General features: G+C 42.7%; 1 protein-coding gene across 1 annotated transcript in view; it reads right to left on the bottom strand.

Moving 5' to 3' along the window:
- The window catches only part of USH2A (Usher syndrome 2A (autosomal recessive, mild)), a 393292-nt gene that overhangs the window by 15423 nt on the left and 365242 nt on the right, over positions 1–12627 (bottom strand). Inside the window, exon 63 of the mRNA XM_014950535.1 lies at positions 11634–11955. Within this exon, the coding sequence (XP_014806021.1) occupies positions 11634–11955 (322 nt within the window). The remainder of the gene's footprint in view (positions 1–11633; positions 11956–12627) is intronic.

Raw genomic sequence — 12627 nt, 5'->3', positions numbered from 1 at the left:
GGGGTGCTCCCAGTGCTGCCCTTGGGGCTGCTTCACTGTGCATGAACACAATGAAACCCAGGTTGACTGGGCAGAGCACAAGCAAGGAGGAGCTGCCACAGTTACCCAGCCCTTCTCCAGGGAGGTGGGGGGAAGCTGAGGTTGCAGTCCATCCCCCAGGCACTACATGCCTGTTCCTCTTGAAAAAAGGCCAAGGTCACAGCCACGTGCATGTAGGCATGAGAGACAGGGATGCTCTGAGGTTGCCTTCTAGACAGATGCCAGCTACTCAGCCCTGCCAAGACATGTTTCCAGCAGAAAACCTCTAGGTGTCTGTGAAACTCACTAATGCCAGATTCTGGGACAGTTGTGACAGCTGAACAGGACTTCTGAGGACCTAAATTCTGGATTTACACTACTATGCCTACTGATTTTGTCAGCTTCCCAAAACCAGAGTGATCTGCAGACTACATAAAACTCAGCACTTATTAAACACACTCTCCAACAAATCTGCATGAAAATTAAATTTTGCTTTCATCAAGGAGTGAATAAACATATGGAAGGATGTATAATCTTATTTATCAAAAACCATTTGTATAATTAAACACGAATATCATAAAAGGTTGCCTTAGGTCGTCATTTGCATGAGTAAGTAATTTGTAGAATGTCAGGTACAATAGACAGAATAGATGGATACGTGAGCGTATAGGGTTAAATTAGGCTCAATATTAGCCAACCACATAGTGATCAATCAGAATGATAGATCTAAATGGCAATACAAAAGGACTGTCTGAGCGATTTTTTTAGTATAAGTATTCCTTAGTAAGCTTTCACGTCGAGCAGTTCTAACTACAGTAAAACATGGTCTTATGTGGTCTACACTGGGCAGAGGTCTTCGGGAAGTGGATGATGGGACTATGGCTTGAAAAAAATAGGAGATTTAGAAATAAGAGGTCTTCAAAACTGACCCTGCAGTCCTTCCAGCTTGCAATATTAAGTTCCAAGACCACAGGACACTTCACAAGGAGGCTGATGAAAGAAAAAGGCCAAAACCCACCACAGTGGCTTTGAAGACTGTGGTTCTGCCAATTACAAACCTAAAGTTCCTGCCCGATTCCATCAGTGATGTATGGCACCATCCAGTGAAACACTGCTTAAGTACAGACGATGCCCTACGATAAAAAGCTGAGCCAAAGCACTTTAGTTTTCAGTGAAATCAGTAATATATGTCTATTGTGAACTTTTCATAAAGTCAAACTGTGTTCACTTTACTGCAGTAGGTCAAACCCTCTGTCTCAGTTCAGTCCCAGCTGCTACAAAGATCTGCCCACAGCCGTTCCTTTCAAGGGGCATATTTCTTTGTGGAGAGAACGAGCCACATATGGAAAGAGCAGCTCTGAGTGTGCCACTGGCATCAGCTCAGCGCTGACCTGAGTTCAAACGCTCCAGTTATACCCAGGCTGTGGCCTTAATGAGCACAGAGCGTAACAGCGTTGGGCCTGACCTGCCGAGCAAGCTGCTCACAGCAACACTGAAGGTGATGAGTAGGAACAGAGGCTTCCTGTGAAACACAGGAATTCAGCCTCAAAATGGAACCCCCCCAGGAAATTCAGAGGAGAAAGGGATGCACAGGCCTCACTGACAGCTGGGTGGAGACACCTTACCCCATTGATCCCTCTCCTATTGTAGGTGCCTAAGCTTTGCTTTTTACAAAACAAGCCTAATTTCAGACAAACAAGGGCTTTTTGTTTCAAAACACAGTCTTAAGACAAGGGAAAAGGGGATGCTTACCCCCTTTCACACTACAGCTAAGTGGTTAGAGGACTCCTCCAGGAGGCAGGTAATTTAGGTTCAATCACATGCTCCAGTGGAGAGAGTCAAGCCTGCCCCTTCCAGAGTGGGAATGCCCAAGCAGATGACTTATCTTTTTACTCGGGGTGCTCCCAGTGCTGCCCTTGGGGCTGCTTCACTGTGCATGAACACAATGAAACCCAGGTTGACTGGGCAGAGCACAAGCAAGGAGGAGCTGCCACAGTTACCCAGCCCTTCTCCAGGGAGGTGGGGGGAAGCTGAGGTTGCAGTCCATCCCCCAGGCACTACATGCCTGTTCCTCTTGAAAAAAGGCCAAGGTCACAGCCACGTGCATGTAGGCATGAGAGACAGGGATGCTCTGAGGTTGCCTTCTAGACAGATGCCAGCTACTCAGCCCTGCCAAGACATGTTTCCAGCAGAAAACCTCTAGGTGTCTGTGAAACTCACTAATGCCAGATTCTGGGACAGTTGTGACAGCTGAACAGGACTTCTGAGGACCTAAATTCTGGACCTAAGCTGGATTCCCTTAACTCCCTCTGCTTCTGCTCAACCATCTGTAAAAGGATGGATGGTTATAATAATATTTCCCTTTGAGAATTGTGGTCCAAGTAAATCCTAGTCCACGTTTGGAAACTCAGAGCAGTAAGTGCTCAGAACTGACTGCAGATGGAGATGCTGATATTTAGCCACTTCTTTGCATGAAGAAATGGGACAGCATGGCAACAGAAGGCACGATGAGGAGTGCCTGTTAAAATCAAAGGTTTGGTTATGTCTCCTCAAAAAGTCACCACAAAAGAGTCACGGATGAAAGCTGTTGCCCAGCTAGCCTGGTTAAACTGAAAATTCACAGTTTTGACTTTTGTAGAAAGCTGTTTGGGCTCACAAATGTTCCATCTAAACTGTGATATAATCATCACCAAAAAATATTTAACTGTATTCATACAGACATCTAAAGAGCTTAGTAGGCAGCAGTATTACCTGCTGCTTATAATGTAAGAAGATTATAAAAGAGCAGACAGGAACGTGGGGCACACAAGAAGCAATCAGATCTCAGGGATATATTGAATAGCAAAACACAGATAGCAGAAAGCCAACAAAATTTTCTTATAACTTGACTTTCTGAATATACTGCCTGGAAAAGCATTAAGTCTGACATCATGGTGCATGGCTCAGCACCCTGCCAAAAGATGTGCTGCTCTTAATGGCTGCACTGTCCCAAAAAAGCCAGGAGAGGGCTCTGAAACGAGCTACACTGGTTACTATTTAAAATGCTTTATCAATTTGGCCCCTGGCCCAGACTGCACTTTGAAGTGGAGCCAGAGAGAGAGAGGGGAAAACCTCTCCGGAGACCGTATATTTGGAGGACTGAAGAATTCCAGTTACAGGTATCTGAGCTTGTTTTTTTATAAATGAGCCTTCACAGATCTCTGCTCCTGGAAGAAACCGGTGGTCAGCCATTGCTCAAAATGATCACAGGACAACCTCAAGGTTCATTGGCACAGCAAGAAGGGGCAAGATGTATGAGGAGCAGGAAGGGAAGTGCTGAGAAGACGGCCACAGCCTTAGCATGGTGAGCCCAGCCTGTTTGAGCTTAGTAAAGCTGACTAGCGACTCCTCCCATAAAGGACAATAAAATCACAATGGCCCTCAGGCATAGATGCAAAAAAATTATGGTATTCTATATGCTGACAGTGGAAGAAGCCCATTAGACGAGGCCCATTAATGAAACCCATTACTCCATCCCTGCACCACACAGGTTCATCTGCAGCAACGCTCTTGAAAACCCAGGTCCTTACCAAGGAAGCTATATTTTAAACGAAAAAAGAAAGTTTTCTTTCATCAAATTGAGACCATATGTGAAGGTATTTACTCCATACAGGAGGTATAAAGGGAAATGAGGGAAACAGCTGGTGATATGCTTCCCCGGCTCCTCCAAAACTGCAGCGCAAGAAAAGCACTAGACGAAGAAAAGCCATGATAAAGCAGGTGAGCGCTATGAAAAAGACACCGTGATCAAAAAGAGAAGGTGTAGAAGTTGCCAAATAAAGCCCTTGAATTAACCCCCCTCAAAGGACAAAGACAGTCCAGGATTGAGGCAGAAAACACAGGGACCAACCAGGAAGTCCCCAAGTGGGAATCCTCTCTGCTCCTACAAAGGGGAGCCTCAGGCAGCCAACACCCTACGAAGAACAAGAAACTCTCCCTTACCGGAGAGATCTCCTTCACTTCTGCTGAAGCGTGGCAAGGCAGCAGCAGGCAGGAGGGTGGACTGGCTGGTGGTAGCTTGCCTGTCTGAAGGCAGCAGTCCTGAGCTCCTGCTGACTTCCCAGACCAGAAAGAGCTAAGATCCTCTGCTTTGCGTGAAGGCCAGATGCTGTTCACCCTTCCTGCTCGCAGGAACTCAGCAGAAAGGAGAGTGAGCCAAACAGCTGACTGCTGACCAGCAGCGACTCCTGGCTCCCACCACGTCCTACGGGCACTGTGCATCATCCTGCTTCGCTCTGCAGTTGATGTGCAGTTAAGCAGGAACTGTGACTGACAAAATCACAGCTCTGTATGTGGCAGCAGCTTGCATGGAGCTCCTCCAGAGCTCAGAAAGCAGCATTTTGCCTTAAAAAAAGTCCCATTAATAAATCACTACCTACCTTTGGCTTTGAGCACTGCTTAGAGCTGCAGGGCAGTTAGGTAGTGCTGTAGGTTCTGAGGAACAGGGTCAGACCAAGCCACCCCTTTCACACTTGCACATAACTCTTTACACCCGTGTGTAAGAGTCAGGTACAACTTGGGTCTCTGCCCTGAGCGTATCCAAGGACCTCACACATGTGACTGCTGGTCTTTCCAAAAAGGATTCAATGCTGGCACTACTTGGTGCACACCAGGAGAGACAAACGGTAGCAGAGAGGAGTTTGTACCACACTTCTCTTTCTAGAATTGTTTCATGGAGGTCACAAAGACACAGCACTACTTTGAGACTTTGCTTTGGATTTCTTGTCTCCATTTTTTTCAGTTTCTAACCCCGTATTTACACAAATGCAGAGTTTTCACAGTGTAATTCTTTTCCAAGATAGTAAGAAATTTTAGGGATATATAAGATATGACATCAGTAACCTCAGAAACACAGCACCCACTTTTTAGTTGTGTTTGAGCAGCAGTCTGCAAGAAAGTTGAAGAGGCCCTAATCTTGGCTAGTTAAAACTAGAGAAACCCTCTTGCCATCAGTTGCAGCACCCTTCACAAGTCTTTCCTCTCATTGGAACTGACCGGCCTGCAGCCTGGTTAATTTTGAGTTACTTATGCAACATCAGCACAGCTCAGAACACAGCGCTTGTCTGCTGAAATCTAGCATTCAGCATTAGGATAATGCCTTCACATCTGGGCACCGCAGTGTCAGGCAGGCATTGGCAAAGCAGAAAGTTTCAAATTCTGGGGACAGAGCAAAGGCAAGGGAAAGAAAATATCATGTCCACCAGGGGCACAAAAAGGTAGTAAACAAATGTGTGCTTTCCACCCATCCTCAGATCCATACTTCTCCCTCTTCAACATTCAGTTAGCATCCTTAGGCAGGCCATAAACATATAATGGGATAGATTTTAGATCCAGGCTTCTAGCACTGTGATAATTTGAGCCTCTTAACATTGCTATTCATCTCCACTGTTGAAATACTAATAATAAAAGTACTAAACTTATTCTGGGGAAGGGAAAGTCAACAGGCAAACACTTTGTGACTTAAACAAAATTACTAAATTCTAAAGCAAGCTCATTTCATATAGCACAGTATAACACCAGTAATTAATGAGAGATGTAAACAGGTTTAACTCTAAAAGGTAGAAAATTAAATAATTTGTTTCCTATGGGTATATAATGAGATAGTTACCAAGTTCCCATGAGAGCGATAAGCAGATATTAAAAGGTCTTTCCAATACCTGTAATGGCTAAGGGCAACAGCTAATTCAATAGATTCGATCAAAATCACCACTTCTTTCTCCGCTTCTGATTTATTACTTTGGCTGTAGCTAGTCATCACTCATTTTAGTTTGCTTTTCAGCAGTCATAAATTATGCCTCATAAATAAAAAGATACAATCAAGGAAATCATATCAAGTCATCTACAGCCCTGGAGTATATTTTCCCCTGGTACTCACACTAATGTCGTTTTAAAGGATAGCTTGCTGTGGTTTTGAACATGTCAGAACCACAATTTACCGAGAATTGTCTTGCAGGAGTAGTGTTTTAACAGTCTCACTGGTAATTTTGGAAGCCAACAAATCTAGTCTAATATCTGTATTTAGTTAAATGAACAAAATAATCAAGATTTGTTGCATCAATGGACTGTTTAAGCACTTGAATTTAGGATGGTGTTGACAACAGAAACATAATGCCTGAAGTGGGGTTTCATAAAAGAAATCTTGTCGTTTCAAATGGCCCTTCTACCTATTGTGTACCCTCTACCAGGGAAAGGAAGCATCTTGTTCTGTAAAAGGGTATTTGGAGTAGGTATCACCATGATATCAGTGAAACAATATAGTTACCTCTGCTTTACTCTTCAGAAACTGAGGTCAAGCTTGGTAGCCTGATGCAGGTCTAATATGAGAAACTCTCTTTACTTGGGAGCAGGGAGCACAACGAACCCCGCAAGAAAAAACACTCTTCCAAACAAAATGAAGAGGGAATAACAAGCAGGGAGTGCAAGAAGGAACTAAATTTTATTTTATGTCACTACTTTGTAGTGCATCTTTCTGTCAGAGAGATGCGAAGAAATGGTGAATTAAAATGATGAAAAGGAGCCAGATATGAGGGATATTACAAATGGGTGGCTATCCATCACTGGCCAGTCAGAAAACCAGTTTCACCCCATTTTAAGCTGCAGAAGTCACTGAGCTGTTTGTCAGTAACTAAGCAGCACTAAACTGGAGCTCAGCCAACAATTTGACAGACAGGCTGGTAAAACAAGTGTCATTCTTGTCATCTCTGAAAGTGACCAAGAGGGCTGACATATTCTGGACCCATGTAGTTGGTCCTTCCTTAATCTTCATGACTTTGCACCCATTTTTTTTCTCTTTATCTCTCCAAAGTCAGGATATAATTTGTTTTCTCTTTGAGAGTCCAAGATGGAAGACCCAAAACATATTTCCCATGGTATATCTCAGGGTATTTACCAGACCCTTCTCTTGGCTGCAGTAACTGGAATGTGAGCAGCACACTTCACAAGCAAGAGGGAGGCACAGCAGTTGGAGGCAGACAGCTTCAGGGCTGCAGACCCTGCCTTAGTGCACTGGAGAGTCCTCCTAGAGAATAAACCCCTGCAGGGGGGCATAAAACTTTCTGAAAAGGTACAATCTTATTTTTCTGTCTTTCTCATGTTCCACGGATGGAACTAAGAATGTGTTCTAAACCAAGAAGACAGTAAACCATTAATCTAAAGAAGCAGTCTTAAGTATACAACTAAGTGCAATAGTGGGGGAGTGACACTGCAGTTGCATGCAAACCACGCCATATTCTGACAGCTCTGCTTTACAGAATAGCACTAAATGCCAGAAGTCTCTGTTCAAAAGGGCCTTTCCTTAGCTGAGAAAAGCAGGTCTGACTCCATAGGTTGCTATATGGTAACACCATCCTCAGTAACTCCCGAGAAGGAACTACACACTCTGCTTCAGAAATATTCCAGGAATCAAAAGATTACACTTGCAAACTCATTAGGCCTCATGAGTTATAAAGTTTGTTTAAGTCAGGTATTTTTTTCAGGAGATCATTCAATTATGTCTATTTAATACAGCTGAGGATCTCAGGCAGCATTCCAACAAAAACCTAAAAGGCCAGATGCTCTATAAAATGCAAATATCTAAAATTATGAATAGACTAATAGAGGGAATTTCAAACATCTAAGTAATTCTTTCTGAGTATGGAACAGTGGGCACCTTACTGCCTCTTAAAAACCCATTGGAACCTAGCAGCTGCTAATATGCTTATGCAGATCTGGGCCTGAAAGAGTAAAAGTGCTTCCTTGAATGATAGTGACCTAGGCATTTAGGGGGCATAGTCCCTTTGACCAGCATGAGCTTCTAAAGTCACTTCATCATTCTGAAAGTGCAACTTTTGCTAGTCTAACAAGCCCTAAATATTCTGCTGAAGTTTCCAGCAAAAAAACCCCAAACCCAACATCAAACTCCAAAATCCTGAATTCAGATCCAAAGAAGCTGTCAGGGTTCATTGAACTAATTCTCAATACCTCCAAAAATGCTGGAGAGACTCCCATCACAGCCCTTTGATTTTATCTGCATTCTGCTGGAGGAAATTCAGTTGCATTTAAAGTTTTATGTCCAGCAAACAAGCCTCAAATGCAGAGACAGCAGAATCAATATCCAGTTTAAGTGAAATATAAATCTGGGTTTCATCAGCATAATAGCAAAAGCCAAGCCCTATACTTACGAATAACTTGTCTCACAGGCAAGATATAAATTGTCAACAATGGTGTGGCTCAGAATAGATCCCAGAGGACTTCCTGCAAGAGACATGAGTAGAAGACAAACACATGCATGCAAAAGCCTCTCATGGTGAAATAAATGGCCACCAGTGAAAAAAAAACAAAAATGATTTAGGGTCCCAGTCAACAGCTCAGCCTTGTTATGGAGCAGAAGCAAGATAAAAAGCAGTCTTGAATACAGCACAGTAAACCACAGGAATATGGCCAGGAGGCTTTCTTTGTTATCTGTCACTGATAGATCGTTAAAAGCTTTTGCTCAAGAAAGTCTCTGTGGTATCAGCTCCCAAAAAACCCAGCTTCTGACTGAAATAACTGAAAGTTGGTGCAACTGAGAATATCCCACAGCCAATGTCTACAACTTCCAACTTGCAAAGTTTTTCTTTATCTAAGAAAGATTCCTTACTAATAAGTAGGACTCAAATCTGCTACAAGGCTTGCTATCTACTCAGCCCCACCTGCAATTGAATTCACATTCTTCACAGATCCTGTCCAAAGTAGCAAGGAGAGCTGTTCTAACAAGAGTTCTACTATAAGAAAACTACCGTAAATGGAGAGCAGACTTCACACTGTTGTGGCCAATAGTTGGGCCCTACACAGGCATTAAAGGAAATCTGAGAGAAAGAAATCTAAACCTTAATATTCGTACATAGTAGGACTTAAACCACAAGAGAAGTGACAACTGGAAAATATACCCTTCTATATTTGAAGTGCAATAAATTTTCAGGCTCTGATATTTATAATTTTTGCTTTGGAAAGTATTATTGTGGCATCTCCTGTACTACTAGGTTCAAGAAGACGTCATTAAGTAACCAAAGGGAATCAAGTAACGTGGACCTGCAATCAGCAATAAGCAGTCAGCTCACAGATGCTTGTCATTTCCTTTAGCACAAAGCCAACAGACACTTTTCACACTGGCTGTTACCTGACAGACACGCTGCCAATCCAGAAACATCTAAACGAGAAAAAGAGGTCTGTGATTGTCAAGCAGAGAAGAAAGGCTTTGTGAAGATTTCAGTGACTACACTTTTTGTAGCAGCCTAAGCTCTCTTCTCAATAGTTTTATAATTGTCCCTTCAGAATTCTTTTCTTACTCAAATTAGAGCTGCTGGAACAGATGTATGAAGAAAGCCACTGCACTCCTCCCTCCAGGCCCTCAGACTCTGGCAGTGATGGAGCAAGAGGCAAGGGACACAAGCTGAAACAAGGGAACTAGATGTAAAGAAAAGTAAGAGATGTAGCCAGAAATTGGAACAGGGCGCTCACACAGGATGTACAGTCTCCATCCTTGGAGATGCAAGGGTGGACAACTTGATCCAAAAGTTCAACTGGACACAGCACTGAGCAGCTTATTTTATCCGGATCTGCTTCAAGCAGGGAGTTAGGCTAGATGTCTTCTGGATGTCTCTTCCAACCTACATGACTTGGTGAGTATATGACACATGGACATATAACAGCTGGATATATTGATGTGATAAAGCAACTTTTTAGATTTATTTCTTCATGGTTTCTGGCTACCAAAAAGAATGCAACAGTAGGAGTGGAGCAGAGCTACCAAAGAACCTGAACTGTACAGTGCGCTCTTGTCAAATTTGCAGGTGACACCAAACTGAAGGGGATGAGTTGGTATGTTGAAGGGCAGGTCTGCCATTCAGAAGAGCTTAGAGGAACGGGTCATCAGGAGCTTTATGAATTTCAGCAGACAAATGTGAAGTCTTGCTCCTGGGAAGGAATAAGTCCTTGAATCATTACTGACCAGCTAGCGAGCACCTCTGCTGAAAAGGACCTAGAGGTCTTAGTAGATAGAATGCTGAACAAGAGCCAGCAGAGTAATCTGGCAGTAAAGGTGGCCAAGAGCATCTTGAGCTGTTTAACAGGAGCATAGCCAGAGAATTAAAGGAAGTGATTACATGCCTTTACTTAGCTTTTGTTCCGTTTTGGCCCCTGAATACAAGAAAGATATTGATGAATTGGAGCAAGTTCAGTGGAGGGCCACCAAGGTAATCAGTGGGTTGGAGAACAGGGCCTATGAAGAGAAGCTGTGGGACTGGGGTTTGTTCAGCCTGGGGAAGAGATGGCTTTGGAAGGACTTGATTGCAGTCCCCCAGCACCCATCCACAGGCTAACAAGATGGTGGGTCCAGGTTTCTTCCAGCAATATGTAGGGAATGGGGGAAGGGGCAAGAGCAAACAGGTAAAAATTCAAGCAAAAGAGATTCAGACTGACCATAACAAAAAATTTTTTTCACAATAAGGACAGTCAAGCAGTGGAGCAGACTGCCTCAAGAGGTTATGCAATCTCCCTCCCTGAAGGTTTTCAAGATGCAACTGAATAAAGCCCTGTGCAACCTCATCTGACCTCTTATTTGACCCTGCTTTGAGCAGGAAGTTGGACTGCATGGCCTCCTGAGAGCCCTTCCAACCTGAATTACATACAGAATCAGTAGTGAGGCTTACTGGTCTCCTGTTCAGTGGCAAATAAGCGTGCCTATTCATAGACCACATCATATTCAAATATCAACCTCACCCTGCTACAATACTATATCCACCTACTTTTAGAAAGAAAACATTCAAGGCTGTTTTTTCAGTCCTGGTCTAATCTCCACTAACTCATATGAAAACTTGGGAAAGACTTCAGATGGTTATAAATAGCAAAGTTCTAAGTTCATATGCTGGAATCAAGTAAAGCCCTACATTATCGCTAGTACTGTATGACCAAAAAAAAGATGCTATAACTTGTAACGTTGACATAGAAAACAATTACAGGTGAAAGAATGGCAGAAATGGTCTCCTTGCTTTATCTTAGTCTCATAAGAAAAACAATAGTAAAAATACCTACGTGCATGAGAAGTAACACCAACCATCAACAGCAAATTCACTTTTGAACAACCCATGAAAACTGCTTGTGCTCCTAACATCTCATTTAAAGAGAAAACAACGCCAGCCCCTCTTGATGTAAACTACTATAAGATCATAAAGTAAAAATTAATTCATAATGGGTTGGGGAGGATAGAAAAAGAAAGAAACACTAATGAAATGAAGCTGCCTTTTAAGTGTGAGAATTTCACACTACTCATAACATTAGAGCCTTACAAAAGCTCTGGAGGGTACACAAACATTTAACATACAAGAAACACAGGCACTTATGATTAAACTAAAGAAAAATGAATGCTGAATGAATATATTGCTTCTGCAAAATTATTTTCGGTTTCTCAACTATTTAAAATACATTAACAATAATCATTCAGGTATCACAATACTATTAACATTAGAAACAAGATGCGTATATTCATTGTAAGTGCAAAGTGAGGTTTTCAAAGTGTACTGAAATCATAATCATAGCTGCTAAATGGCTTTGATTCCCACCTGGTATTCATATTCTGTGTAAGGCAGCAACTTCTCATCTTTGAAGGAGGTTGAAGAACCATTGTAAACGAGTGTGAGATCCAGGCTTATGTGGGCTTGAGTCGTTCGTCTTCTGTAAAGTTCATAGTACAAAATCTTCCCGTTTGGCTGCTGTGGGCCGGTCCACAGGACGGAAGAAGTCGGCTGGAAGTCCCCGGCTGTCGTCCGTATCTCTATGAGCGGGGCAGGCTGCACTGCTGGGGGAGCCTCCAGCGTCTGCACCGATGCCCACTCACTGGAGGCACAACCCAGCTCTGTGCAAGCTTGGAGCTGTACTTCATACCTTTGGAAACACAATTCAGGAATGAAGTGACTAGAACAGTGCAAATACAAATACAGACTGCATGAGATCTGGGGGATTTCTTAATTTCTCTTGGTCTTTGATTTTGGTGATATGAATCAAAATGATGATTCATTGCAGGAGATTATTTGGATATAATTTGAGACCTAGAGAGTTTCACTCTGTTACTCTTCTCTCTTTGGATTTAGATTAGTTAGATGTAAATAGTAGACAGGCTTATCAAGCATGTAACACACACAAATTATGCATGCACAAATATATAAAGAAAGGTCAGGTAAATAATCAAAAATCAGTGGGGAAGATATTATTTCAGTATCAATTGTGCTCCTTCTGTAGCAGAGTCCAGTACCCTCTCTTAAGTTTTAGCTTTCACTTAAACACAAGTTGCTTGTTTTCAACTCAAGGGTGACAGCAGGTTCTTGATGTGACTCCATTAATCTTAGCTCAGCCACACCATGAATGGGCTGGCTAACAGGTCTTTTCTCTCTCCACTCCAAACTAAAGCCCTATTTATTCTTGAATGCAGGTGTCTGGTGAAAGACACACAAATACAAGACTGCAGGTTTTGGAGTCTATAGCACAATGCTGAATTACCCCTTCTAGTAATTACTACCTAAGTCAACCCTATGCACCTCATCAAGATGACGGCATTAG

This window comes from Calidris pugnax, unplaced genomic scaffold (genome assembly GCF_001431845.1).
Source record: "Calidris pugnax isolate Ruff unplaced genomic scaffold, ASM143184v1 scaffold24, whole genome shotgun sequence".
Lineage (NCBI taxonomy): Eukaryota > Metazoa > Chordata > Aves > Charadriiformes > Scolopacidae > Calidris > Calidris pugnax.
This window is presented reverse-complemented; position numbering and strand designations above follow the sequence as displayed.